A 27,470-nucleotide genomic window follows, 5' to 3' on the forward strand; every position below is an offset into this window, starting at 1 on the left:
TGTGTGGCAGAGTGAGCCTGGGCTTCGCCGCCCCAGCAGCTCAGCAAGGGGGGTAAGAAAAGTCGCTTCGGACCCCCCTCAGGACCCCGTGTCCCGCGGGGAGTCGCTGCTATTGGGCTTGGAGGTGGTTCACCTCAGCCTGGCCGTAGTGGGGATAGCTGGCTTGGGATGCCAGGCCTCCCGGGGTAAAACAAGCGTGCCACGCCGGCAGCCCGCACCAACACTTCCAAGATGGCAGCAGAGCCTTCCCGCCACCCCCGCACCAGCCATTAGGGCAGGCAGTGCGCGTGCGCCGGCTCCCGCCTGCTGCGGCCGCGCCTCGGCCTGGGGGGCGGGGCCAGCCCGGCCCCTCCCTCGTGCCGCGCGTGCGCAGCGCGCCTTGCCGCTCTCAAGATGGCGCCGCGGCAGTGACGGGGCCGGCGGGCGGTGGTGTCTGCAGCCGGACCAAGCGGCGGAGCGTGGGCCCGGCGCCCCGCGGCAGGATGATCCCCACCGAGGAGGTGTCGGCCCGCAGGAGGGAGATCGAGGACAAACTCAAGCAGGTGGGACTGGGGTCGGGCCCTGCTGCGGGCCCTGCTGCGGGCCCTGCTGGGGCCTGGGCTGGGAGCTGGGCTGGGCTGGGCCCGCAGTCCCGGCGTGTTGCCTGGGAGATGGAGCTGGGAGCTGGTCTGGAGGTCCCCACCGGGCCTGGGAGCGTTCTGCGACCCCCCTAAGGGACTGGGCATCCCTCTCAGGACCTGGCAGCATCCCTGGGTTCCCTTCAGGGCCTAGGGCCCTGGTTTTTCAGGGTCAAGGGTCTGCCTTCCACATCGGGCCTGCCCCCCCCCCCCCTTTAGGGCTTGGTAGCTTTTGGGGACTCGCCTTTCAGGTCCTCAGGTCCAGCCTGTTTGGCTAGACTTTGCAGGGTGCTGTGTCCCTTATCTCTGGGCTTCGGTGACTTGAAAACAGGCCTTGGTGTTTGCTTTGTGTTGGCCGCTTGCATTTGTGGCTGTGTATGGGATTTGGATGGTGTCAGTGCAACACTTGTGTTGTTCTGTGTGTGGCAGGGCAACGTGTGTTCTGAGTCAGTGTGCCTCTATGGTAGAAGTGTTCATTTTATATTGGGCTGTGATTTTAGTGTGCGAAGGCTCCTGGGGTCATGGTATCAAAGGGATGTGAATAATCCATAAAAAACATCACTCTTAATTTTATATGTCTCTGATCATGGGTCAGCTGCCCTGATATCTGTTAAGGGCTAGCGTATTAAAATGTGGCCTCAGCATCAGACCAAACATGGTTTGCTGCAGTGTTTACCAGGACTTGTAAAAACCTACACATAGTGTTTAGTGACTTAAAAGCTTAGTGTTCAGGATTCAAGACTGTTTTTTCATCATATTGGCAGGAAGAAGAAACTCTGTCCTTTATCAAAGAAAGCCTTGAGAAGAGTGACCAGCTTACAAAGAACATGGTAAGAAGGTCCTTGAAGTTCAGCCCTAATGTTGGGCCTCGGTTTGCTTTTTCTTAGGAGAATCTTTTTCAGGGCTGTCATTGTGCCCATCGGAGGAATGCAGAGTAATGAACTACTTGCTCTGCATCTGTGTTTTTTACTTCAGTGGCTGGTCAAAGGGGAAAACTGATGAATGTTGCAGTCCTAAGCTTCTCTCCCAGTTTGATGAGGGCTCAAATGAGCTGTTGGCCTCATCTCTTTACAGTCTGTCCTCTCTCTTGGGAAGAGGTGTTAATAGACCCCAGACAATTTGTGTAACAACATCGTGTTGTTGCTTCATAAAGTCAGGTCTTGTTTGGAGTTTTATTTGGGTAATGTTCTGTTTAAGAGGTAGAAAGCAATTACTGTGCTCTAATTGTTCGTGAGCCCTTGGATAGTATGCTATCGCCAGTTTTGGGCTCAGTGCTTTGAGAAAGTTATAGAAGCACTGCCAGAGAAGTGTGAAAAGCATAACATAGGAGTCAGTCTTGAAAGAATTATGTTTTTGTCTAAAAAAGATGACATTAAGGCACCCTTTATGAGCTTTCTAAGATTTTCTGCCTTTCAGAAGCAATATCACAGTCCTTTTTTAAAAAAGAAATGCGCATGATGGAAAAGAAGGTTCTCACTATGGTGGTCCTGTGCCTTCATGTGTGTGTTTCACGTTTGGGTCTTAGTGGTATGGTGCTGAGTGGCAGCTGGTTTATGCTTTTGTTGCTCTTTTTACCCTGGGTGCTTCCAGGCAGTTTCTGCAGATTTGTTTTCTGCTGTCAAATAACATTTTGCTCCTCCTTAGTACTGTTGGAATATTATGTTCATGCTCTACAAACATTTAATTCAAGGTTGGCCCATCCCTGTATGGAATGTGATCTGTTATGTGATTTTAATCCCTCTATGCCCTAATTTCTATGAACAGAGCCCACCTAAGGAACCAAGGAAAATTAGTAGCGGAGCCAAAAAAGAGAAGCCAAGACTGAAGGTCTCAGATTGCCCTGTTCTGACTACTACCCTACTGTAAGGATCTGTGTGGAAGGATGTCCTTAGCTCTCTGTTCCTCTCTTGGCTTGTAGGTTTCTATCCTCTCCTCCTTTGAAAGTCGTTTGATGAAGCTGGAGAACTCCATCATCCCTGTCCATAAACAGACAGAGAACCTTCAGCGCTTGCAGGAGAATGTGGAGAAGACCCTGTCCTGCTTGGATCACGTCATCAGTTACTACCATGTGGCTAAGGACACAGAGAAGATCATAAAGGAAGGGTGAGTTGGGCAGCTAGATACTGCTGGGGAGCTTCATCCTATTGAGCTTTTGGAACAGAGCTGACTCCACACACCTCATAACATCATAATGTTTCTTGTACCCTTCCCGCACTCTTTGCCCACCACCAGTCTACAGTAAAGCTGCTTGACTTGACCTTCAGTAATCCCCAGAGGGCAAAGTCTGCTCAGACTCTACACTGGTGTCTCTTCCAGGTTTTGCAGACATGCTGCCATGTGAATCCTGTGAGCATTGGTGACTTCTCTTCTTAATCCACCCTTTTCCCAAAGGTTCTTCCTGCCCTGCTGATGTTGCTGGTGCATCCAGGATGAACTGGAACTGTTCTGGACCCTGCTTTCAGTCTCCGGGAGGGTGTTGTGATGGCCATTCTCTGGGGTAGAATGTGTAGCTTCCTCTACCTTCCCATCAGGGCCTGACTGGAAGAGGAAGGCAAGGCTGAGAGTTGTGTGCTGCTCAGTCATCAGTACTTCTGCACTTGCTGGTGGATTGGGTATTCTGCTGTGGCACTCAGTGGAGGCAAAAGGGAATCCCATGATCTCCTAGTTGAAGAAAAGGGAATTGAAATTTTCCTTGTTACTTTTTGCTTTGATATCTTCTTTCTTAGCTTCTGGGGCACTGCATTTTATTTTTGTTTTTATTTTCAGCCCCACTGGGAGGCTGGAGGAATACTTGAATTGCATGGACAAAATCCAGAAGGCAGTGGAATACTTCCAGGACAACAATCCAGACAGCCCGGAGCTGAACCGTGTGGTAGGTTGTGGGTCTAGAACCTCATATGGGTGAGAGAGGGACAGATGTAGCCCTGGTGCTTGCTCTCTTGCTGTGGGAGGCTGATGGGCTTGCCGCCTGGTGAAGGATGGACACAGCTGAAGAAATGATTGTTTGGGCTTCCATTTAAGTGCACTCAGCAGTATTTCTGCTTGTGGTGTCTTGCGTGCTCTATGCATTGTGCCAGTAGGACTTCTGAAAGCATATGTTGCACATGTGGTGGAGTTCATAGAACCTCTTCCAGAGTAGCTCTTGTCAGTCCTTCAACTGCTTGAGCAGAATGAGAGATCTCTTTAAGTCCCACTTGAAGACTGAGCAACTCCCAAGCATTTTTTTTTGTTTAATGCACTTTAAAAGTCTCTTAGTTGTAAGTGTTGTTGGAGTTTGAAGGATGTGATACTTGGCAGTGATTGGAAACGCTGCAGGAAGTACATTCTTATGCAGAAATAATCACGAATGACTGATCACAGAAGCCCTGTGCTGCTTCTGTCCTTCTGTTGTGTTGTGCCAGAAATCCCTCTTTGAGAGGGGCAAGGAGTCCCTGGAATCAGAGTTCCGCAGCTTGATGACACGACACACCAAGCCGGTCCCACCCATCCTCATCCTGGACCTGATCAGTGGGGATGAGGAAATGGAGACGCAGGAGGAGATGTCACTGGAGCACCTCCCGGAGAATGTCCTGCATGATATAATCCGCATTTCTGGCTGGCTGGTGGAAAACGGCAGGAATCAAGGTTGGTAGTGCTGTGTGTTGCTCCCTTGTAGTTCTGTATCAGGTGAGTGCTCTCCAGCTACTTCACACGTGTTTGGGACCAAAAGTAGGGTGTTGAGGGTTGTATGTAGCGCTGCACAGCTTGCCTTGTAGTTCACACGCCTTCAGCCACGAAGCCTCTGCTCAGGTGCTGCTGTGGCTAACAGGCTGCGAGTCACACTGCTGCTGGTAGCCGGCAGCGCTAGCAGATCTAGTGACTGCTTTAGTGGCACCTTTTAGATGAGTAGTTCAGTCTCCTTTCAGTCACCTTAAAACGTTGCTTTTCTTACAGTGTTTGTAGTGAGACTGAAGTGATGGTTTGTCAGTTGAACAGCATGATCTCCTGGTGGATATGATGAAGAGAAGAGCTCTGTAAATAAAGCACAAATTATCTTAATGCATAGTCTGTCCTAAGCAGAAATCCATTTAACTTGCATCTGTAATGCCTTCTGATGGAGCTGCAACTATCTAGTGCTCAGGTGTTATAAACATGCAAGACAGTGGTCACTTACTCCTATTTGGGAACTATTTATGAACAGAACACTTTGCATTAAGTGTGATGAAGGGTTGGGGGAAGGCAGCACAGAATACTTTTAGTCTGCATGTGTCTTCTTTCCTGTTCGGCAGCATCAAAATCATAGAATGATTTGAGTTTGAAGGGACCTTAAAGATCATCTAGTTCCAGCCCCTCTGCCCTGGGCAGGGACACCTTCCAGTAGCCCAGTGTCTCACCACCCTCACAGTACAGAATTTTTTCCTTACACCTAATCTAAATTTACTCTCCTTTATTTAAAACCATTCCCCCTTGTCCTATTGCTACACATCCTTGTAAAAAGCCCCTCTCCAGCTTTCTTGCCAGCCCCTTTAGGTACTGTAAGGTCTCCCTGGAGCTTTCTCTTCTCTAGGCTGAACAATGCCACTTTTTCAGCCTGTCTTCACAGGAGAGATGCTCCAGCCCTCTGATTGTCTTCATGGCCCTCCTCTGGACTCATTCCCACAGGTCCATGTGTTTTTTATGTGCCTACAGCCTTATACTCCTTTAACTTTCTTGTTGGGAGTGAATGACTGTGGACTTGTAGAGGAAACGTACTTTCACAGACATATAGCTACTAGAGTCACCCTCCCCTCCACCTCAATGATTTACTTCTGAGTGGGAATTACTGTGCTGACCAAGCATGATGAACATCTTTAAAAGCTTCTTAAGAATTTTTTCATGATCAAAGGTGACTTAAGCATATATAGTGTATTTTGTTAGTTGGTTTGTATTCTGCTTTCAAATGGTGAACACCTCGTTCCTGAGGTTCCCGAGTGCCCTGAATCCTGAGAAGTGTGTAAAGTCCCTCATGCTAGAAACTGAGCACTTAAATTGACAATGTCTTGCACAAATGTCTCCCATTAGTTTCACAGCTGATGTGCTCTTCCTAGCGGTGCACAGACTTAATGTTGTATGTGGTGGGAGGGTTGGAATGAATACTGCAGGGGAAGGAAGAAAAAGTTTTTGAAGAAAACAGGAGAGGCTCTGGGAGGGAAAAACACTTACCTGGGGTCCCATATCAAAGCTAGTAAGTGCTCTTAGGGGCACAGAGTGTTACAGGAAAGGTTTGTTTTGCTATATAGTGTTCCCTGTTTGCGTATAACCTTGTTTCTATCTTGTCTCATTAGATTTCATGACTGTTTACTTCCAAATCCGCTCTGTCCAGCTTGACCGCTCCATAAAGGGGCTGAAAGACCATTTTCGTAAGAACAGTTCCTCCACAGGGGTGCCTTATTCCCCTGCCATTCAGAATAAAAGGAAGGATACCCCCACCAAGAAGCCAATCAAGAGACCAGGTGAGTCCCTGAAGGGGGGATCACTGTACTGTGTATCATCTTGCCTGCATATTGAATACATATCTGCAGGCTTTGTCACTGCTGAGGTAGCCTCTGTGTCTAAAACGTGCTTTTAGGACAGGAACAGGGGTGAGATTTTGGAGATAAGCATCTCTTCTCTGCCCTGGATTCAGCACTGAGATTACAGATGCTGTGTCTCTTGTTTGTCAAGTCATTAGGTTTGTTCTCTGGGAGGAGAGGGAGAGGAAAAGCTGTTGCCTTAACAAAGAAATGAATAAAAGAGACCCGAGAATGCTATAAAAGAATATGATCTGAGAACACCTGTCCTCAGCCTTGGCATATGGAATATAGACTGTGCCACAGCAAAACTGAAAACTCAGATCTCATAAGCCACATCACTTTAGTCATTAGTTATGAATAAACTATTACTGTGCTAGGAAACTAAGAACTTGTCAGGAGTTAAGATAGGGACTAGGCAGGTGCCTACAGAAATGAGATTCAAAGCTGTCTGAATTTTGGAAGGGCTGTTAAAGCTTTTGCCTCAGCCTGTCTTTGATAGAGCTATGAATGTGGCTGGTGGGTTATTTCACCTCTCCACATAATTGAGTTTTGCTGCATTTTCTGCAGCCGATGAGTCCAGTCACTCCAGTGTACCAGAGTGCAGACTGGAGTTCCCATTTCTGTAATGTGCCATCTAGTGGGAGCAGGGCCAGGAGGAGGGCGAGCAAGAGCTACCACTTACCTCCCACAGCAGTGCAATAATATTGTCCTTCTGTGTGTCATAGCACCCTGTTGTCTCATCTGTAATAGCGATGAAAGCCAGAAAAGCTTAGATTTCTGTGGGTTTACCTGGCTGATATGCTCCCACCCTAGTATTTTTCCCTGTGTTGTCCAATTACTCTTACTGGGTTCAGGAGAATAATAAGAAATGTGAGTAGGGGCTGGGAATGGGTGGGGTGGGGAAAGGGAGGAAAAGAAATACCCATTTTAATTGTGTTGTGTTTATTTTTATAATCCTGATGTGAATGCAGTCCTCATCCCAGGTAATGCGTGTCTATGTGTGCGTGTGCTGGCCCTGGTGCTCACTCTCTTCACTTCTCTTTGTGGAGAGGCTTTGCTGGGCCTCTTCTTGCTAAAGCAGAGGGTGTGCCTGGGATATTTGGAGAGGGAGGGCTGCCCGGGTCAGGCTCTGACATCTGGAGATCACCCCTCTGGTCTTTTAAAATCAGTCTGTGCCATTGCTGCTGTGCCCTGGAGCTGTTTCTGAAAGCTGATGTACAAGTTGCAGAACAGTATCCTTCTGCTAAGGAGAACTAGCTATGCTGCAAATGGCAGAAAAACAGTGTTTAAAATTGCTCCTAAGCATGCGGGCAGTCACTTGTGTTCAGCTCCTGAACAGCCCAGCAGCATGTTTACAATAGGTAAAAATAAATTTTGTGGGGTTCAGTAGTTCTCCACTGGAAAGATGCCAGCTGGGGATCTGTAGTTGAGCTGTAGGGAACTGGGGTTGTAGGTGCTTCAGATTTGTCCCACAGTTCTCATTTACTACCTGATATTGAAAAGATCTGTGGGTTCTGATTGCTGTGAAGTCAGCACAGTCAGCAGACGTTTCTGAGCAGCCTGCCAAATGATAACATCTCCCCTATACTCTAGGTAAATAGTCAGGGATCGAGATTTTTTTTTTTCATGGGCAGATTAAAAATAATTAGGATTTTTTTAATGAGGATCTTGGATGCTCCCATAGAGAGTATGGAAAGGAGCCCACACATTTGAGACCACAAGCAAACAGTGATCCTCCAAAATGGATGCGTACGGGCGTACAAAATTACTTGCCATTAATGTCTTGGCTGTGGGTTTTCCAGGAGATTTTCATGTCTTTTTGCCCAGTTTAATTGGAGTTTGTGAGATGGGCCGGGTAGAAGGCACAGAGCACAGTCTGAATGCACATATGGAGCTGACGGTGTATGAAGGAAAGAGCATTTCAGATGATCTATTGGGGTATTGTTGATCTCAAGAAAAAATGGTGGCTAATTTGTCTCCAGTCTTCCGTGAACAAGGACAGAGAATCAGACTGTAGCTCTTGAAGAACAGGGTGGTTAAACCTCATACACCAGCCATCTCTTATGGCTACTAAATTGTACTTAAATGAAATTAAAAATGGAGGGGGAAAAATAGTCTTTGAGCAGGTATTCACTGTTTTTTCTGCAATTCCATCAGCTTTCAAGGACAGCTCTTGAGGTGGAAGTCTTACACCTTCTTCACACTGGCACAGTGGCCCTCTTCATAGCAATACTCTTCTTGTGGTGTTTGATTCCCCTGGTTTTAACCTTTGTTCAATTATGGACAAAAAATATTTTTCTGTGCTATTGCTTCAATAAGTAAAGTCAAGTTCTGCCAATTTGGGTTTCAGTCAAGGGGGTTCTCACAACTCCCACAAGTGTGTTGATATCCTTAGTCCTTAAGGAAGAATATCCCAGTGCACACCCCAATGTACACTTTTAACCTGATGCAAGGGATAAATAACAAACTAAATCTGATGTACTAAACTTGTTTACCCACAAAGAAAAGTGGAAGAGAGGCTACAGCTAAAGGGAAGGTGAGGTATTAGGGATAGGATAACAAGGCAGAGATCTCCCCTCTCCCCTGGATTCTGGAGAACATGCTCCATACCCATATGTCATTTCAGAGGGTTTAAATTCATTTGTTTCATTTGTTGGTGTACCCTGTGCTGTCTCCTGTTAGAGCATGCAGTTGAAAATCTGACTGCTGGAGATGCTTAAAAAGGAGAGTTGTCTTCTCTTAAATGAAACTTGTCAAGTTGAACTGATCAAGCAATCTGTGGTCTTTTTTGTTTTATGCAGTTTGCTGTTTGAAATGTCAGCAGTCTGTCTTAGAGGGCAAGCATGTTCAGATTCCCAAATCATTCTGCTGCAAATACAGGCACGTGAAATACCACTTGTTTGTGATGCCCATAGACCCAGTGCTCTTTTGTTGATGGGAGAGCAGCAGGTAGTTCAGAAGCTCTGCATTGCCAGGGAAGAACAGGGCCAGAAGATGTGGCACCCAGCCTGGCTGCCTACAAGCAAAAGCCAGAGAGCTTTAGCCAGTTTTACAGAAACTCCTGCAGCACAAAAGGACGTGTTGCCCTTCTGCTTGGTTAAAAACTGCCTAATGGAAGAGAGAAACAGGAGAAAAATGTGCAATTGGAAAACTGTGCCGCATGTATGCCCAAAAGCTGCTTTATTTAACAATTGGGCAACAGGAGCAAGTTTCAGGTGTTTTTTGACATGTATTGGGGGTTCTCCTCAAGCTATAGGAGTGTCCTTTTCCAGTTTATTTAATGCTCCAGTTTACCTAGCTGTGAGGCGCTACCTGAAGGCAGGCTGTGGAGGCTTTGTGTGGCAGAATAAAGAGCCTGTTCCTGGTTTCTGTTTCCAGCTTCCCATGTTGGTCACTGCCTAGCTTGAATGTGATGTTTTCATTAGCAGTTGAAACACAGTCCCATTTGGCTCGTGAGCTGCCTAATAGGGGAAAACAATCATGGAACAAAAGCATTTGGCTTCCACTAGAATCTGTTAAAGCCTAATTACAATGCTAAGTAAGAGGGATAGAGCAGCACTGAAGTGATGCCCATGAACACTGAATACTCGGTGTGTGTTACTGTAAACACAGGTAATTGTGCTTGTGCAAATAAAATACAGCAGAGGCATTTCAGCTCTCTGAGAAGAAGCTGTCAGGGTGGGCTGTGGAGACGTGCACTGCATACCTGTGAAGCAAGGTCCTACTGACAGCAGCAGCAGTTTACTGTCTGCTTGGATTTCACATCAATTTACGTGGGGTTTTTGGTTTTTTTTTGGTTTGGTTTTTTTTGGGTTTTTTTGTTCTCCCCATCCCCCCTCTCTGGGTGCTTGAAAGTGGGAAAGATGATAAGAACTGATAAGAACAGTACCTGGGCTGAGCTGTTCTACATCAGCTGGGCCACAGTAACAGCCAGAAGAGTTTAGTGTGTATCTCCAGAGCTTGCTACAGCCCTGTTTGCTCAGAGGAACTTGCTGCTGTGACCAAGCTCTTACGGTTTCTGAAAGTAGCTAAGAATCAAGTGAAGTGATGGGTGTGAAGAGTATTGGGAAACTTAGAAAAAGAGGCATAGTCCTCTCATTTGATCACGTGATGGAAGCTAGGAGCAAATGCATCAGCACAGCAAGGGTGTGTAAGTCTTCCCGCCTTCCCTGGTGTGGATGTGTAGGGGAGAAGTTTCCCCCTAGAAGAATGTGGTTTATGGATATGATATTATTTTTTTCTCCACTAAATGGTTGAGTACGCTCCAAACTGATAGAAGAAAAATGTTGCCAGTGAAACATTCTTTAGGAACCACATTCTGTTATTAAGTCCACAAGGTTAAGGCAGCTTGGTAATTCAGTGGGAACTTCTCTCTCTTGTTCTCCCCCATTAGAGATGCACAGTCTGGGAGGTGTGAAGTTTCCTCCCTCTGCTGCATATCCCTTCATGGGATGAAGCTGTCCTGCACCCTGGGATGCTGTTCTCCAGCAGTGTGTACTTAGGATTCCCCTCGGGACAGCGATCCTCAGCATATGGGCAGCCAATACTCATTTCCAGGCTGCAGTGTGGCTCACAGTTACTGGTTGAAGTAGGGATTTTGTGTGTGTCTGAAGTATTTGTTGCTTTAAAGCAGAAGAACAATTCTTAATTTTGCCAGCAGCATTTTTATTTCCTGGAATCTTCTTCAATTACTCAGCCCAGTTGTTTCATCTGAATCTCCTATAGAAACTCTTTCTACCTTCCCAAAACTTTGTTCCCTGTTGTGCAGGCAACAGCAAAGCTCTGCTGTGAGAGGGTGTCCATGTGCTTGTGATAATTGTAGCTTGTTGCATGACGACTAACCTTTTAACGTGGAAACAGTGCTTAGTCTTCAGTTGTCACATTAATGCTTTGTTTTGTGCTTTCTAGCTCTATATCCAGCGTTGGCTTTTGTTCAGTTCTGTCTGTTTTTTGTGTGTGTTAAGTATAAATCTTTTAACCCAGTGTTATTTTTTTTTCCATGGTTTTAATTGATTTGCAGTTCCTTAGAAGAGAAGTGTCTTGGGGATTAGGGTGACTTAATGCAAGTTAGACATGGGTGGGCAGCATTCATTATCCTGTGATTGCTGTGATGGGAATTGCTGCTGCAGTTGCTTTCTCGAGCCCAGAGGTTGTCACCCTTTTATTGCTTCCAGAGATCGTTCCTTGTCTTGGCTATGGGGCTCCTGATGGGTCTGTATTGATTATGCTCTGAAAATACCCCTCAGAAAGGCACCTCTTTCTGCAGCTCTAACCAAGTGGCTGTGATTGTGGCTCTGGGGAGCAGGCAACATACTGCTGGACAGGAATTGTCTGTACTGCAAAGCCCTGCTTGCACAGCTGAGGAAGAGCAACAAACCTTGTGCTCCGCTTGGATGCGGACTACAGGTTTAAATAAATTCATTAGAGGGAAGGATGCTTCACTGCTTCCCTTCTCTGATCATGTTTTCTCACCCAGCCACACAGTTTCATGAAACTGATTTGAGCACTCCCTGATTCTGTAACGGTGGCTGGAATTCACGCCTTCACCCTCAAAGCAGGGAAACACAATGGCATTTCCAGACTATCTGCACACTTGGACATGAGTTTGGGGTTCACCTTCCTGTACTGAGCATGCCCGTTGGTGCCCAGCATCCTATTGTTGGGCCCAGGTGACTTGCTGGTGGAGGGCTGGTGTTCTGGGTTTGTTTTCTTTCACTCATTTTCTAGGTCTTCTTGTCTCTTCTCTCTGGCTCTGGTGACAGGCACGATCCGTAAGGCTCAGAACCTTCTGAAACAGTACTCTCAGCATGGTCTAGATGGGAAAAAGGGGGCCTCTAACCTCATACCTATGGAAGGTAATCACAGCTCTGGCTACTTCACTCTTGACTTTCTCTGTGTATCAGCCTTGCTTTTCCAGGTGGGACTTCCATTAGCCTCATGCTTGGTGGACAGCATTGGATAGGTACAGCTATTCTTGGGGAGCCAAATTGATGCTGGAGGGCCAAATTATTTTTCTGAATTTAGTGTCTGAATTTCAAAGTCTTTGTAAACGTGAATACAGGTGGAAAGGATGTTACCTTAAAGCAGTTGACCCACCACAGCCCCCTGGCTAATGGAAGCTCTCCTGTGATGACATCTGCTTGTGGTGTTTCTGTTCCCTTTTCTTGATGCCTGGACTTTGAGACATTCAGTTTCGTAGCGACCTTTCCAAACCTGATGCTGAAGTGTCAGACCACAACTAGCTTGGTGTGTCATCTTCGTGGAGACCTACCTAAGTGGTTGTCTTCCGTATTCTAATCTCCTGTGGTCATAGAGGTTGTACCAGATAAAGGAGAAGGGGTCACTTGCTTCAAAGCATCTGTAAGACCTTTTTGCCTCCTGCTACATATGTACCCAAAGTAGATCTCTTCAGCACCTATACTGTAGTCCACTAAACCCAAGGTGATCAACACAATTCATTTTTTTTGGGGGTGTGTGTGTGGAAATTCTTGTGCTGAGCAGGAGATGGGCTTTGATTTTTGGATTTGTAATGGTTGTGGGTAAAAATTGGCTTTCTGTCCCATTCAGAACTTATGGCAGGAGGTTCAAGGGACTCCTGTGGCCCAACAAATAACTCTCACTTCTCATCAGGTTTCAAAGGGTTGCTACTGCTACATAGCCCAACAAAGGGATTTGGTCAGGTAGCATTCCTGGGACTGTATAGGGAAAAAAGTGTCCATCAGATCAAATAAGCCAAGCTTGAAGCAGCTTCCAGCCAGTGTGAGCATCCGTGCTGTAACCACCCTGGATAAATTGCGCCTTCTGTTTGTGCCGGCTGACATCTCACTAGGTCATGAGCATGATTTACGAGTTAAACACCTTTCCGATACCCTGAGCGACAAGCATGGGCCGGCTGCGGGTAAGTACCATGTTGTCACTTCATAACAAGCTGGCTAACATCCCTTCTTTTCAGCATGTTTCACAGTAGTTTTGTAGCCAGTGGCTGTTCGTCTCTGTGGGCAGTCCTGGAGCATGGGCCTTCTCTGACTAAGAAGCTCTGGCTCTTCTCAGTAGAATTCACTCCTACTAATCACACACACCCCAAGCCCTCAAACAGGGAACCCCAACTTTGTCCAACCAAAGACTGGTGGCCACCATGCTGAGGGGCACTTTCCTATAGGTAGCTACTGGCTTGTTTGATGCTGAAGTGAAGCAAACGGGAAAGGGACCACGTGCGACATGCAGTAATACAGCACCGCAGGCGGCCTGTAAAACCACGTCAGATTTGTGTGTCCCTGCTGACCGTAACCTTTTAAAAGAACAAGCCAAGGGACCTGTCAGTGTAGAGAAGAGTTGGTTCTTTCTCCATCAAAAGCTGCATATGCTGCTGGGAGGAGAGGAGCAGCAGTCTGTGGCTTAGAGAAGGCCTCTCTGTGTAATCTTACCGCAAGACAGTGGTTACTACAGGGGTCTGAGTAATACAGGATGGTGTGTGTCTGCTTGTGTCTGTCCTGCTGACGCATCCAGATGATGGTTGGCATGAGTTGGTGTGGGCCCTTGTATCGTACTGGCACTTCTCATGCCTGCCACTTAGGTTCTTTGAGGGATCTTTATTCGAATATTTGCATTTGTATGCAGCGTTGTGTGGCAGATTGCTCACCTAGCTGTGCTGATAGTCCTGCTTCATAGGATTTAAATGTCCATCTGCCTGTTTTTTATCTTCTGTTTTGGCCTGTGGGAAGAGGCTGCTTTCTAGGACAGCCTGGATTTCCCAGGAATGTTGATGCAAAATGGCAGTTCTTCGTCTGCATGATGGATGGAGATAAAGAATTCTAAAAATACAAGCAGAGATGTTGAATAATTTACCTCAGACCTTCCTGAGTTTAGTACTCTGTGTTCAAGCCCTTCATTAAATTTAGTATCCCAGAAGAGCTCCAGACTTGCCTTCTGTCGTGAGGCTGGGAAGAGCTGGTGTCCTGATGTGCCTGTTTCTTGAACAGCAGATGATTTTGCATGCCTCTTGCAGGGTATGCGTAGCTTCCCATGCACAAACCCAGGGGCAGGTTTGGTGAGATGACTCTTGTTCTCACACAAGGATGGTTGCAAAGCCAGAACCTTTTCCAGAAGAACCTTGTGCTCCTTGTGTAAACCAAGGCCTTGGAGTGAGCAGAACTACTGGAAGCTCAGTGTGAATTCTCTCTTAAAGCCATCTTGCCCTTACAGGGAGGGATGATGTCTTCGACATTGAGATTGATGCGTACATTCACTGCGTTAGTGCCTTTGTCAAACTGGCCCAGAGTGAATACCAGCTCCTGACAGAAATTGTCCCAGAGCACCACCAAAAGAAGACCTTTGACTCTCTCATCCAGGTCAGTTGAGCACCTCTGCTTGGCTTCTCTTGTGAAGAATATGCACAAAGTCTTTTTCCCCCTCATTGTGAGGATGTAGATTCCACCACCTGCTGTGGGTGCCCAAGAGCACCACCTCTGCTAGAATTGTCCTTCAGGACCTGTTTAAGGAACTGGGGCCTGCACCAGGCCCTGGAGAACCTGTGCTCAGAGTCAGTCACTGGGTACTGCAAATGACCAATCAGCTAAATTGGCATCCTTAGTGGGTATCCTGCATCAAGCCCCTTGTGCTGCCTGGGCAAAAATCATGCTGCTTCCTTCTGACACTTTGGCTTTGTTGCAGGAATCATTAGATAACTTGATCATGGAGGGGGATAACATTGTCTCAGCTGCCCGGAAAGCCATCATCCGACATGACTATTCAGCTGTGCTCACAATCTTCCCCATCCTTAAGCACCTTAAGCAGATGAAGCCAGAATTTGACCAGGTCTTGCAGGTAAGCGTGATGGGATTGGAGAGTGTCCTGTGGCTTGGGTTGTCTGGAGAACTTTTTGAGAGGGTTTATCACAGTGGCTTTGAACAAAGCTGTGCTGCTTCTGTTCTCCAGCATGGACTGGAAGTGACACAAATGCAGCTTTCTCGTTTCTGTGATGGTCAGCCAGCAATTCGGCATCTCAGCAGCAGTTCTGTTCAGTTCAAGTCATGATCCAGTGATGGACAGTCTACATTATTCTGCTGCGTACATAGCCTCTGAAGTGTTTCATCTCTGATACTGTTGAGCTTAGCTTAGACTATGCTCGCTGATGCCTGGACAATGGGCTGCTCTGAAGGGAAGCCTGCTTGGACTGTGCCACAAGGTTCTCCAGGTATCAGATATGGCATCCAGATTTAGCAGAGCTCCTTTCCATCTGCTTCCAGCTGGTGACTGTGGTGCACCATCCTCCTATATCAAGTACTGTGTAAGAAGAAACATGAGAGGTAGCAAGTCCTGGTCACCGTTAGGGTCACAACATCTTCCTTTTCTGGTTGGCAGAAGAATGCAGGATTTCATGTGTTGGTGGTAGCACTGTAAATATTCTCCTGACACACAGAGAACTGAGAATGAGATGCTGGGGTGGGGCATCAGGGAGGATGGGTGCTGGGTGAAGGTTCACATACTGTTTGTTTTCCTTCTCTGATCTGTTATGGAACCATTCCAGGGAACTGCCGCAGGCACTAAGAACAAACTGCCAGGATTGATCACTTCCATGGAGACCACTGGTGCGAAGGCACTGGAAGAGTTTGCAGACAACATTAAGGTAGGATTCTCCTCAATGTTCTCTCTGGCAAGACCAGCAGGCTTGGAAGGTGGGGGTTCTGAGCAGAAGCCCCAGTTTAGCGTTCAGCTTTCCATGAGAACACATAGTTTCTGAATCTAGAGCAGGACTTTGTTGAATTGATCTGGATGGTCAGCTGCATGTATCAAATGCTTGGTACTGACTTCAAATACAGGAGGTGTCTGCCTAAGAGCCTTAACAGGCATACAGCAAATGATTTGACATAAACTTCCAGCCCTCTGCAGATATCAAGTCAATCTCTGAATTTAATCCTATTCAAAAAGAAAGGAAAATTGCTGACTTAAAGTTTTGAAGGACTCTTGTTAAACTGTCCCTGTGTATCACTGGCTTGGCGAATGCACTGCCTGGTGGGTGGGCTGAATGTTTGATGGTCGCATGCTGAACAAACCCCTGTGGTTCTGAGCTGCTGGTGCATAGGAGCTGTGGTTTCTGAGCACCAGGAGATGGCACTGCAAGAGCCAGGTCTGAGGATGTGGCTCACTTGCAGCAGCAGTTATATTGTAGGTGCCTTCAAATTCTGCACGTACTTACCTTACATCTGACTCTTCCCTCTTAGAATGATCCAGACAAGGAGTATAACATGCCAAAAGACGGGACAGTTCATGAACTCACCAGCAACGTATGTGTTAAACCATTATTTGTGGAAAAACAGTTTCTGAAGAACCTTTATAAAGAGCAGTGGGGAAATTTCTTAAGTTAAGCTGTCTTGGTATTGGAAGGGCAAGTAACCGGCTTCCATGGAGAAGTTAGCTAGCTATCCTTGCTAAGCCATGATGTGACTGTTTGGGTAAAACCCGGGAACTCAAAGGAACGTAGTGATTTGTTTCTTGAAGGCTTTTAAGTTTGGGGGGACAAGTGGTCCCTCATGATTCTTAATAGCAGACCATAGGAAACACAATGTCAGTTGCTTGTAACTTCCCTCCGTTGCTTCTAGGCTATCCTTTTCCTACAGCAGTTGTTGGATTTCCAGGAGACGGCGGGTGCCATGCTGGCATCACAAGGTACATACGTGCATGGGGCTTGTTTGGGCATGCAGTTCCTTCCCCAAATTGTCTGAACATCTTCCCTAAAAAGATCAAACCTTAATGTGCACTGTGAGCTTGTTTTCCTCCTGTCCTTCACCCTGTGGTTTGTCTTGTCCTCCAACCTGCCATGACCATGTAGTTGGTTATCTGGAGAACTCCAAGGGATGCAGCTTCCCTGCTGGCCTTGCTCCTGTCAGGTACTTGGGATGATGTTTATTGTTGATCCGCTATGTGGTATCAAGAGAGGATACCTTAGTCATTTAGCTTCGGATCTGACACTGGGCTGGTCCTCTGTGACTCTACTGGAGTGAGGGCGGTTGATCCAGCTGAGTTACCTTTAGTTAGGCTGTGTGTTGACGAATTGTCGCCTTTCCCTGCCACATCTTCTGGTCAGCATATAACAGCAGCAGCAAGAATATTCTCAGCATCTAGCCATGGTCAAGCTGGGACTCATGAGTTATTAGTGTGCCACATGCCCTAACAGAGAGACAAGTTTTAGTTCTGCTCTCCGGAACACTAAAGAGGCTGATTCCAGAAGGAAATACCTAGATCGGAGGCTGAGAGCTGCTGCCTCATGTAACAGGACGCTGCTGCGTACTGGCTAGAGTGTGGTTCTTTGTTCCGTAAGAGCAGCAGCTCCCAGCTCTGTAGTGAGCCCTCAGGCTTGGCAGAGCTCCTGCTTTCAAGTAGGTTGTAATAGAGCAGGCTGGAGAGGTGGAAAACTGGAGATTCAGGGGCCACAGGGACCTGAGGGGTCACAGGCCACTCGCTGGTGTTTGGTGAGGGTTAGGGAGCCCGTTAGGAGCAGGGGAAGAGGGAAGCTTACAGCTGCCTCCAGACTGTTATCTCCAGTTCCTGATTGGAAAATTCTGCCAGTTCTAAATTAACTCAAGCTGGGATGTCTCTGCTTCTTGCCACATCTCCTCTAGCCACTGTCTTGCGCCCTTTCCACTTGCAAGCTCAGTGCGCTCAGAGCCTGCCTCCCAGGCCTTGACTCTCTCTCCTTGGTCGAAGAGGTGATCTCGTTTTTTTTCGTGGAGAAACCAGTTGTTTCCCACGTGCTTCCCTGTGTGGTGGTGTCAGCGCTGTGGTTTCAAAGTGTTGATACATTGTCATGCTATAGAGGTCAGTTATAGGAGCTGATTCAAAAGGTAGCATATAGGCTTTTTTATTTTTTATATCGGTCATATAACAAAATGTAACCATATCCATGACACAAGCTGTTTTCAATTGTGACTGGGTGTCCCATCGAGTATAGAGGGGTCCTGCTGTGTAAAGACAGCTTGAGAAAAATGCCTCTTTGCCGTCTGTTCAATTATTAAAGCTTGAAGTCAGTGTAATTGCAACAGATCTGGTAACTTGGGCTGACATGTGCTTCAAGAACCATGCATGAGATGACCCACAATTCAAGTACTGTAAATTGTGTTCTCTCCATCTGCAGTTGGGCCAGAGGGACCATCTGCAGCCAGATGCTCCCTGCTTTCTGCCAATGTTGTTCTCGTGCAGAAGCAGCTCTGTCGCTTGCTCTGAGAGCTAGGCCTGACCCAACATAGGGCACCTGCTCAGGGCAGAGCTGTTCTCATTTTCAGTGACACTGGTTACTGAATGTTGGTAAAGTTGTGGTCCCTGTCTGGCACTGGACCTAACATCACTAAGCATCATCAGATGACAGGTGATTATGTCTGCAGAGTTTAAGAGGGGAGTTGCTTCTGCAAACAGAGGCATCTCTGGGATGCTGACTTGTGCCAAGGGTGACTATCTCTAATGATAGCTTCCAGTTACTGGCTCAGGTGTGGGTATCTGGAGTTGGGTTAGATAACTCTTGCAGTGATCCCAAGTGGTGGGAAATATATGGAGTTTTTTCTGTAATGGTTTTGCTACCACTGAAGGCAAGGAAAGTTGATCAGTTAAATGCAGTGATGCCAATCCCTTGCTGCCGTCTGCTGAATGGCTCTGTAGGGCCCTGTAATAGCCATGGGGGGATGCTAAAGTGCAGAGTGAGGGTGGGATGGCTTTGTTGAGGTTCTTGGGAAGGTTATATATGGCTGTGCAGTTCATTTCAGGGACCAGTAAACTGCTGCCAGCATGAGGGGAAGCTTTCCCTCGAAAGTGAGTTTGAACTCATTTGGAATGAGGTGTCTTGCTAAATACAAAAAAATGTCTCTAGCAGGGGAAGGAGGTTAGAATCTGCCTTTCCTCTGTGATCTGCACTCTGTTTGTGGCCTTGGAGGGACTCCTGCCTGCTCTCCTGTGTAGCTGTCTGTGGCTGCTCTGTATTAATATCTGCTTTGTTCTCAAAGGGATGGTGGTCTCTAACCTGTCTTTTTGCACTTTGCGTTTCTTTTTCTCTCTCCTCCCTCCCCTGTTCTCTCTGCTCTGCCTAATCGTAGTTCTTGGGGACACATACAATATTCCTTTAGATCCCAGAGGTAAGCAGACTTACCCACACATACCTGTTCATATTGCCTCGGACTCTGGTGATGTATGTTAATTCTTTATCCTCCAGGAGTGGTAAATAAATTAACACATAATTGAAAAGGGAGAAAGGGGAGGGTGAGTAACTCCTGCCAGCAGGCTGGAGAGAATAGGGAGGGCTTGTCACCAGCAGACAATGAGGGATGCCACATGAGCTGAAACAGGCTAAAGACACTCTCATGGCACTGAATCCGTTTGGCACAGGTAGCAAATTGGCCCAGCTGGTATCGTGCTTTATCCCATGTGTGCTTGGCTCCTTATTGTCCAACTCCCAGCAACAGGAGCCTGGAGGCCTTTCCCATGGGGTGCTTATGAACTTGGACCACCCGAGCTAGGCCTGGCTGCCAAACTGATGAGGGGAGGAGGAGATAGCTACCCGATGTGTCCTGTGGGACCCAAGCCCACAAGCCCTTGAGGGCAGAAAGCCATCCCTTACGCATAGACAGAGGGACGTGTGCCAGCATGGAGTCGCTGCTTGTAAGGGCAGGCTCCCAGGCTGGCACAGTCCCTCATAGAGAGCCAAGCAGGGCCTGTCAGCAACCATGGGGATGGCTGAAGCTTTCCAGAGCCCTTCTGCTTGTTTCAGTTACTGTTGCGTGCCTGCCGTTAACAGCTCCAGCTCATTTGTTCTCTGATTGCCAGTTTCTAGTGCTTACAAACCCTTTTCAGGTGGTGAGGGAGGGATGGGGAAGATGTGTTTAATGACTCTATTTCTGATCAAGAGGATGTAGTCTGAGCGCTAGGAAGGAAAGGAGAGATTTCTGCTGGGGTGCTCAGCACTGGATGCAGATAGAAGGATTGAGGGGTGCAGAGCTCTTGCACCCTCACCCCGGATAAGCCGCTGACAAGTAGCACTGAAGCAGGGAGCTAATTTCACTGTCAATGGAAGCTCTGCACTAACTCCATAGCAACGGGGATGAGGCTTGTTTGAATAGAGGCAGGCTGACCACACATACGCCCTTTCCCCATGCTGTGTTAACTGTCCTACAACTCTCTTCTTTTCAGAGACCAGCTCTTCAGCTAGTAGCTACAGTTTGGAGTTCAGTAGGCGTCTGCTGAGCACCTACATCTGTGAGTACTCTGCACACCTTCCCATTTCTGCCCCATTGGCTGTCTTTCCCTTGTTTTCTTCCTGGGTGAAGAGCACAGGCTGTGTCTCTTAGTCCATGTGATCTTTCCATGTTTGAGCTGGAGTCTGATGGGAGGGATGAAAAAAAAAAAGCATCAAACTGCAAGTTTCAGACTGTTACGGTTAGATAAGACAAAGCACAGTGCAGCAGCTTGCTGTGCTGCAGAGCTTTTGTCACCAGTTTTGGTGACTTGCTGAGTAAAGATCAGTGTAATGCTCATTACAGGTTTAAGTACACGTAATTATACCCTTGTCTGCACGTGCAGTTGGGGCTGTGCTGTTCACTTTGCTGTGGGCCCACCACAACATTACAGAGCTCTCGGTTTGAATTGTCGGGAATGAGAAGTTTCAGTGCAAAACTTTTTGTTCTTTGTTTTTCCCCTCTTTAAGGCAAAGTACTGGGCAACTTGCAGCTTAACCTTCTTAGTAAATCTAAGGTTTATGAAGACCCAGCTTTGAGTGCTATTTTTCTGCACAACAACTACAACTACATTCTGAAATCTCTGGAAAAGTAAGTGTGTATCTGGGCAAATCTCCCTGAAGTCCAGGCTAATTCTAAGCGTGGTTTTGGAGCAGGGTTCTGCATTGAGTGCACTTATTTGCTGGCCTGTCTCACCTCTGCTGTTTCTTCCATTCTTGAAACTGCCCTTTTGAAAGCTTTGCACTATTATAACCATTACATTACACAAGAGCAGAAGATAAAAGCATCAGAGATGCCTTAGGCTGTAGAGCATCCTTTGATCTTGGGAGGACTGAGGATGTAGCTTTGGAAAGTAACTTAGAGTAGCTTCTCTGTCCCAGTTTGTGCATTTCAAGGTCCATTTTATTGTAAAGGGCAGTAAAGTATTTGTTATAAGGGCTTGAAATGTTTCCATCCTTCAAGCAGCTCTGAGAGCAGCTGGCTCAGGTGCTTCCTCAGGTTTTCTGTTCTTTCAGATCTGAGCTGATCCAGTTGGTAGCTGTGACACAGAAGACAGCTGAGAGGTCTTACCGGGAGCTTATTGAACAGCAGATCCAGACCTACCAGCGCAGGTCAGGTGACATCCTCTCCAGTTCCCTTAGTTTTGTTAGTTTGAGAGCTTGGGAGCCAATGCTGCTGGAGCAGTGGGAGAGATTAGCCTAAACCAGAAACTTGTCTAAACCCAAAGTATTTTGCTTTCCAAGTGATTAATCTGACTTGAAGGGGTTAGTGTGGAAAGTTTTGGGGTGTGTATTGTCTGGGGCGGCCTTTGGGTCATGGGTGAAGACTGATGTTCTGGTGAGGCATGAGTAACTCCTCTTTGCCTCTTTCCTGTCTCATTTCACCTGCAGCTGGTTGAAGGTGACAGATTACATCCTGGAGAGAAATCTACCTGTCTTTCAACCAGGAGTGAAGGTGAGAGGATGGTCAAGGACGGTTTTCAGATAATAGAAATTGCCACAAACTTTTCCTTTGTCATATTAAAAAAAAAAAAAAAAAATCCCAGAAAACTCCTTTATGTCTCATGCCAGTGTTGCTCTGCAGATTGACTACTGTGGCTGGAACAAGATGGAGCGCAGCGCTGCCTTGTAATCTTCCCTGCCCCAGATTCATACAAGTCTTTTAATCTCTGCCTCTAATCTTGTATTTTCACCTGAGCAGATGCTTCTATTTTGGATTTGCAGAATGTTCAGACCTCCCCTTAGAAGGGGCTGGAAGCATAAAAGAGGTCTATTTTTATGTCTGTTTTGTCTGAAAATTACCCTTGTTAAACCTACTTCAGATAAAAGCCAATTGCTGAATGTAGGGTGTGCTGCTCGCTGCAGCTCTCTTCCCTTTAGGAGAGGGAATTCAGGCCAAGTAGGCAGGATATTACTTAGGTTGGATGGGGATTTGTGGGCAAACATTGATGTTGGAAATTTTATTTCTGGAGATTAAATAAAAAAATCCTTTCCCTCCTTTTTGCAGCTCAAGGATAAGGAGAGGCAGATGATAAAGGAACGGTTTAAGGTAAGGAGGTGTTGGATGGCCTAAGAACATCCCCTGGTTGATTGGGACAGGCAGTCAGATGAAAGATCTGCTGAAGGAGATGACTGCCTGTTGGTGATCAGCAGTGGAGGGGAAGAACATCAGACCCAGTATAGAGACACGATTGCAGATAGCGCGCTCACTGAGTTTTACTTCGGACAGGGTTTTAACGACGGGCTGGAGGAGCTATGTAAGATTCAGAAGGCCTGGGCAATCCCAGACATGGAGCAACGGGACAAAATCCGCCGGGCACAGAAAACCATTGTGAAAGAGACCTATGGTGCCTTCTTGAACAGGTGAGAACCTCTTGCAACGTTGTGCTCTCTTCTTTGGATTTACTGAGGTCTTTGGGGCCTAGAGTAGCCTGAGCTGGGGCACTTTTCTGTTGTCTTGTCTTAGTTTCTCTACCTTGCACAGTAAAACATCCCCAAGCTGAACTCCACTAGTTGTAGACATCTGCTGTCACCCTGGTTCCTTGGTCAAGGTGAGTGCAGGTGTTCTAGCTAGCGCAAAGCTCTGAGCCACCCTGGGCTATTCATGTAGAACTCGGGAGACCAGCTGTAACTAGGTCACTCGCTCTTGACAAGATACCCTGTCAGGTTCAAGTGGGACGTGCTGGAGTGGAGCTGATTTGTGACAGAGGAGGGGTCAGTGGGTCTCTTTGTTGTGTTCCCGTTGTTCGTCACCTGTGGGTTGTCCTCCTTTGCAGATATGGCAACGTGCCCTTCACCAAGAACCCAGAGAAGTACATCAAATACCAGGTCGACCAGGTGGGGGAGATGATTGAGAAGCTTTTTGACACATCGGCATAAATCTCCAGCTGTTGTGTACTCTCCAGCTGCCAAGTACAAGTCAGAACTCTCTCAGCAGCCTTTGGAACTCCCTTCCCTTCTCCCCTGCCCCATTGTGGTGGGCAGGGTGTTATACTTGTATTTATCAGATTTATAAACCTGTGGAAACACTACCTCCTGGCTGGTTTTGCCTCCTCCTTTGGATCTGGAGCAAAGGCTGCTGTGTGGGCTCTTAGGTTTGCAAATCCTCAGGCCTGGGTATAAATACTGATGCTTTGATGTGTGGCAGACAATGGTGAGTGTGGGGAAAAAACAACAAACAAACAAAACCCTGTTATGAGTACGGTTCTCCTGTTAAGGGCAGGAGGCTGTCGGTTCCAAATGGTGGTGCCTGCTTCCCTGATGGGTTTTGGGAATCTCAGTCCTGTAGGATCCCAAAGGATTGTCACACAGAGTTACTTGTAACTGTTCTTTAGTTCAATGATAGGGTGAGATGCAGGTTCTGTGATGTGGTGGTGCCTGGCAGATCTGCAGTCTAGTTGTGTACTGGCGATGTTTTACCCCAAAATTTCACCAGCTATCCTAGTAGCAGTTCTCTGGCCTGCATGAGGCAATGGCAGACAGGGTGATGGCAGGCTGGAGTCACGACAAGAGCAGTGAGAATCGGGTGGCATCCTCACTAGGTGCTGTTCCTCATTGACCTGGGGCAGAGCATGTGTAGAAGTGTTCCCATGCTGATTTCTGCAGAGCACCTTCTTCCTTCCCTGTTTTTCTTTGTCTCCTGTCTTGTCTTGCATCTCTTTCCTGCAAGCCAAGTCCGTTCCCTTCACTTAACCCATGGGCATTGCATGAGAAACAAGTGCTGCTCTCCCACATGCCTTGGGGTGATGCCGGCAGGCTTTGCAGGAGCAGGACTCTGCCATCTTCACAGCAACACCTTTCAGAGCTTTGGCGCTCGTATGTTGTTTCTGTGGTCTCTAGCAAGGCACCTCCTGCTCCCACCTCACTTATTCCTGCTGCTTGCTCTGTTGTGGGATCTTCTGCATTATTTGCCCATGGTAGCACTTGAAATACAGGATTTAGAGCTAGGAGTGCTCGTGGTAGCTGCTACGTTGCAATCCGGAACAAATCCGTTATTCACCTGAGCCTGTGTTTACAGGAGTGAATGTACGCTGGTGTCTGATTAGCCCAGCAGTGGAAGAGCTGTGTGCACCTCTGCCTGGCCCTCTGCACCTCCCAGCAGAGCTTGGCACGAAAAGGAGGGTGAGAAGGAACGGCAGAAGGATGGAGAGCTGTGTTCTAACCCTTCTGCTGTTGTGTGTCCACCAACCCTGCCTTGTCCTAGCAGGGGAGGCTGCTTTGTGCAGTGTCACAGCTGTGAGATGGGCTGTTTCCCTGGGGCAGTCAGGGTTGCACATCCAGGGCAAGGTCTGCCCCCGGCAGTTACAATGCCAGTGGATAAGAGAGACAGAGTAGCAAAGGGCAGAGAGGTGACAACCTGTCTTGCCCCATGTCACACGGGAGCTGGATGTTAGAGCCTGGATGCAAAAGCAGGTCCTGCTGTGGCAGACCCAGCCGCTTGCTTGGGCTGCTGTCTCCACAGACAGCTTTTTTTCAGGTAGCTCCTGGTTATTCTGAACCCATGACCTTTCTCCTCAGCCTGGACCTGAGCATGCTCTGAAACACCACCTGCTCTCAGCAGTGTGGCAAATGCCTGAAACGCAGCAGGTTGGACAGGCTTGTGGGTTCAAGTCTTGATCACGCCTGCCTGGCTGTTTTTCATGTGTCTGGCCACGCAGGCTACAGCACTGACCGGAGAACCCTCCTGTAGGGACCTTCTCTCCTGCTTTCAAACCTCAAAGGCTTGAGGAAACCTGAGACGTCAGTGTTGGCTGGCTGTCCCTCTGCCAGCTCCAAGAGTCTCTGAAGGCTGGCAGGCACTGGACAGAGTGTTTTTAAGCATAAGCAAAGCACTGCTGGCTTGCATTACAGTGTCGAGCCTGGTGGATACACGTGCAGACATTCACCAGAAGGAGATGGATTTTTTCACCTTTCTGGATCCGTTTCTGCCACCACAGCAGTCTGATCTAAATTCCTTTCTCCAGGACAGTGGGTGGAATTTGTTGGTGCACTCGGGTTGAGTCTGTAAAATATTTTTATTGCAGCCACTCTGAGGATGAGGCCATTCACCTGGAACAGTTGCAGGCAAAGCCAGGGGAGCTTTGTCTGCAGCATTTCTGGAGCGTCTGAGCTTTAGTGTGCAGGAGCTGGTACCCTCCCTGTGCTGATGCTCTTGTGCTAACCGGAGCCCAAAGGAAATGAATGAGATTCTTCAGGGTCTGGGATGGGGTCATGTTCTCTTCTCCAAAGGCTCTGGGTGCCCCTGCATGGCCTACGCTGAAAGAGGCATTCCTGGGCTTTGCTGTCAGCCCGTTCCTCTGGGAAAGTGGTATCGGTCTGGGGATGGTGAAGAGCTGGTCCAGCTTGGCTCAGAGTTGGAGAGATGCAGTCAGAGACGGGGTGCAAAATACCCTGGTCTCTCCTGGTCTCTCCGTTACCAGCACCAGAAGCTGGCTGGGTTGTTTTCTACCCCGGGGATGCCCTGGCCACATCTGAAGGAGGGCAAGAGGCTGGTGTGGGCTGAGAGCCTAGCGTGGTGGCCACTGTGCAGCAAGGAGGAGCTGGAGTTGGTGAGTATGCAGGGCAGAGGTAGCTTCTGCTGCTCCCAGGTGTATGGCTTTTGGGTGGGAGTCCAAGACTCATTTCCCCTGAGCTAGAGGGAAAGCAAAGCCACCCAGTCCCAGTTTCCTAAATCCACCCTCCCACTTGCCCTGGCGCTAACCCTTCCCACACTGCCTCTCCCCTGTGCAGGGAATGACGATGGGGAGGTGGACAGTCTCTCAGCCTCGCTGGGCACCTGCTGCAGTGGCCACAGCTGCTCCAGGAGCAGCAGCAGCTTTGGCCAGGGCCACCCTTCCTTGGGCTGGGGGTGGGGGGAGCTGCTCGTTCCCTCCGGGCTGACCTCAGTGTCTGAGTTGTGTCCGACACTAGTGCTGGGGAATGGCTCCGCATGCTCCTTGGCTTTTTATGGTAAGGAATGTCTTTGCAAGACATTAATTAAGAGCGAGCGATCGTGGCAGCCAGCACCGTCCCCACACTCTCAGCACTTCACATCCCCCTCAAGAGCTGAGTATGGAGCCACGGGTGATGCTGAGACCTGGGAAGGGACCACAGACCTGACCTGGGGCTGACCCCCGGCGCCGGGGCTGCCCCCCTCTGCTTCTCCCAAGGTTCCTGTGGGGTTCAGCGTGTTCCCCTCACCTCCCGTTCTGCTCTGCCACAGATGGGGACAGGCTGGGGGATGTGTGTCCGCTTCTCAGTGCTTTGAGGCTAAAGCCCCATTTCTCCGTGGTGGGGTGTTTTTTGGTTTTGTTTTGTGGGTTTTTTTTTTTTTGTGGGTGGGATTTAGGTGTTTTGCCTTTTTATTTTTCTTTTTTTTTTTTTTACCCCTTGAGATGGCCTGGGCTGTAGGGGTGTGCCAGAGTCTGGGTGTGCTACTTGCTCTCATGGCTTCCTTGGCACTGACCATTATTTTGGGGCAGCAAAAGGGTTTTGCCAAACCCTGCTGGCACAGGGACTGGCTCTGGGGTCCCTGCAGCCGCCCAGGGTCACTACTGGTGCGGTTTGCAGCTGGGAGCTGTGTCCAGCAGAGAGACAAGGGTGGGAGGCTCAAAAGCTTCAGCCCCCACCCCCTTGGCTGCTGCCTCATACTAGACTGCAAACTTGGCAGATTAAGCGTTTGAAAACAAAACAAAACCATGAATCAAAACAGCTTCTTCAACACCAGTGACGAATCCACGTGTTGGAAAGCTCGCACCAACCTGATGCTTCAGCCAAGCGCCCCTCGCCTCCCTGCCCACTGTTGGGTCTGGTGGGAGCTGAGTTCAGCCTATTTATTTTCCACTTCCAGTTGAATCTGCTTGTAATAAACGAACACCACTGCAACTCCCTAAGCTTAAGATAAAACCTCCCAAGCCAACAGACTGTGAGCCTGTCCCTGCTCAGCTGGGAGGGTGCTGAGTGGCAGCAGGTTGTGATGCTCTTGTGTTTTCCATCTGGGCCTGATATGCTGCATTTTTTTTTTTTTTTTTTTTTTAGGGGAAAATCGCTTCCCACTGTGGTTTTGTGCTGGCAGCAAAGCCTTATGCTTGCCCTTGAAGGGTTGAGGCATGGGGTGGGTGGGCGGGTGAT

The 27,470-nt window shown here is 48.0% G+C and overlaps 1 protein-coding gene across 13 annotated transcripts; it reads left to right on the forward strand.

Annotated features, from left to right (window-relative positions):
* The first annotated feature begins 369 nt into the window (after positions 1 to 369).
* EXOC7 (exocyst complex component 7) lies at positions 370 to 23,392 on the forward strand. Of its 13 annotated transcripts, XM_040581057.1 has the most exons (22): positions 370 to 542; positions 1,382 to 1,447; positions 2,536 to 2,720; positions 3,384 to 3,489; positions 4,019 to 4,241; positions 5,921 to 6,088; positions 7,120 to 7,131; positions 11,911 to 12,003; positions 12,978 to 13,046; positions 14,351 to 14,496; positions 14,819 to 14,971; positions 15,675 to 15,773; positions 16,369 to 16,431; positions 16,747 to 16,813; positions 19,228 to 19,266; positions 20,318 to 20,383; positions 20,832 to 20,952; positions 21,378 to 21,473; positions 21,753 to 21,816; positions 22,369 to 22,410; positions 22,591 to 22,724; positions 23,138 to 23,392. In XM_040581057.1, exons 1-22 carry the CDS (start codon positions 483 to 485, stop codon positions 23,238 to 23,240), a joined length of 2,175 nt encoding a protein of 724 aa, XP_040436991.1. In that variant the 5' UTR covers positions 370 to 482; the 3' UTR covers positions 23,241 to 23,392. The 13 variants fall into 13 exon arrangements, with proteins under 13 accessions (XP_040436991.1, XP_040437024.1, XP_040436999.1 ...); XM_040581090.1 differs by lacking the exon at positions 12,978 to 13,046; XM_040581065.1 differs by lacking the exon at positions 7,120 to 7,131.
* Positions 23,393 to 27,470: the final 4,078 nt, after the last annotated feature.

The sequence above is a fragment of the Falco naumanni genome, chromosome 1 (assembly GCF_017639655.2).
Source record: "Falco naumanni isolate bFalNau1 chromosome 1, bFalNau1.pat, whole genome shotgun sequence".
In the NCBI taxonomy this organism is placed as follows: Eukaryota; Metazoa; Chordata; class Aves; order Falconiformes; family Falconidae; genus Falco; species Falco naumanni.

Excerpts from the sequence above, each read along its gene's own strand:
- EXOC7 (XM_040581057.1), top strand. The coding sequence starts at position 483 with ATGATCCCCACCGAGGAGGTGTCGGCCCGCAGGAGGGAGATCGAGGAC. Across the intron at positions 14,497-14,818 it reads CCTTTGACTCTCTCATCCAG|GAATCATTAGATAACTTGAT; the intron begins GTCAGTTGAGCA and ends GCTTTGTTGCAG. Across the intron at positions 21,817-22,368 it reads TCTTTCAACCAGGAGTGAAG|CTCAAGGATAAGGAGAGGCA; the intron begins GTGAGAGGATGG and ends TCCTTTTTGCAG.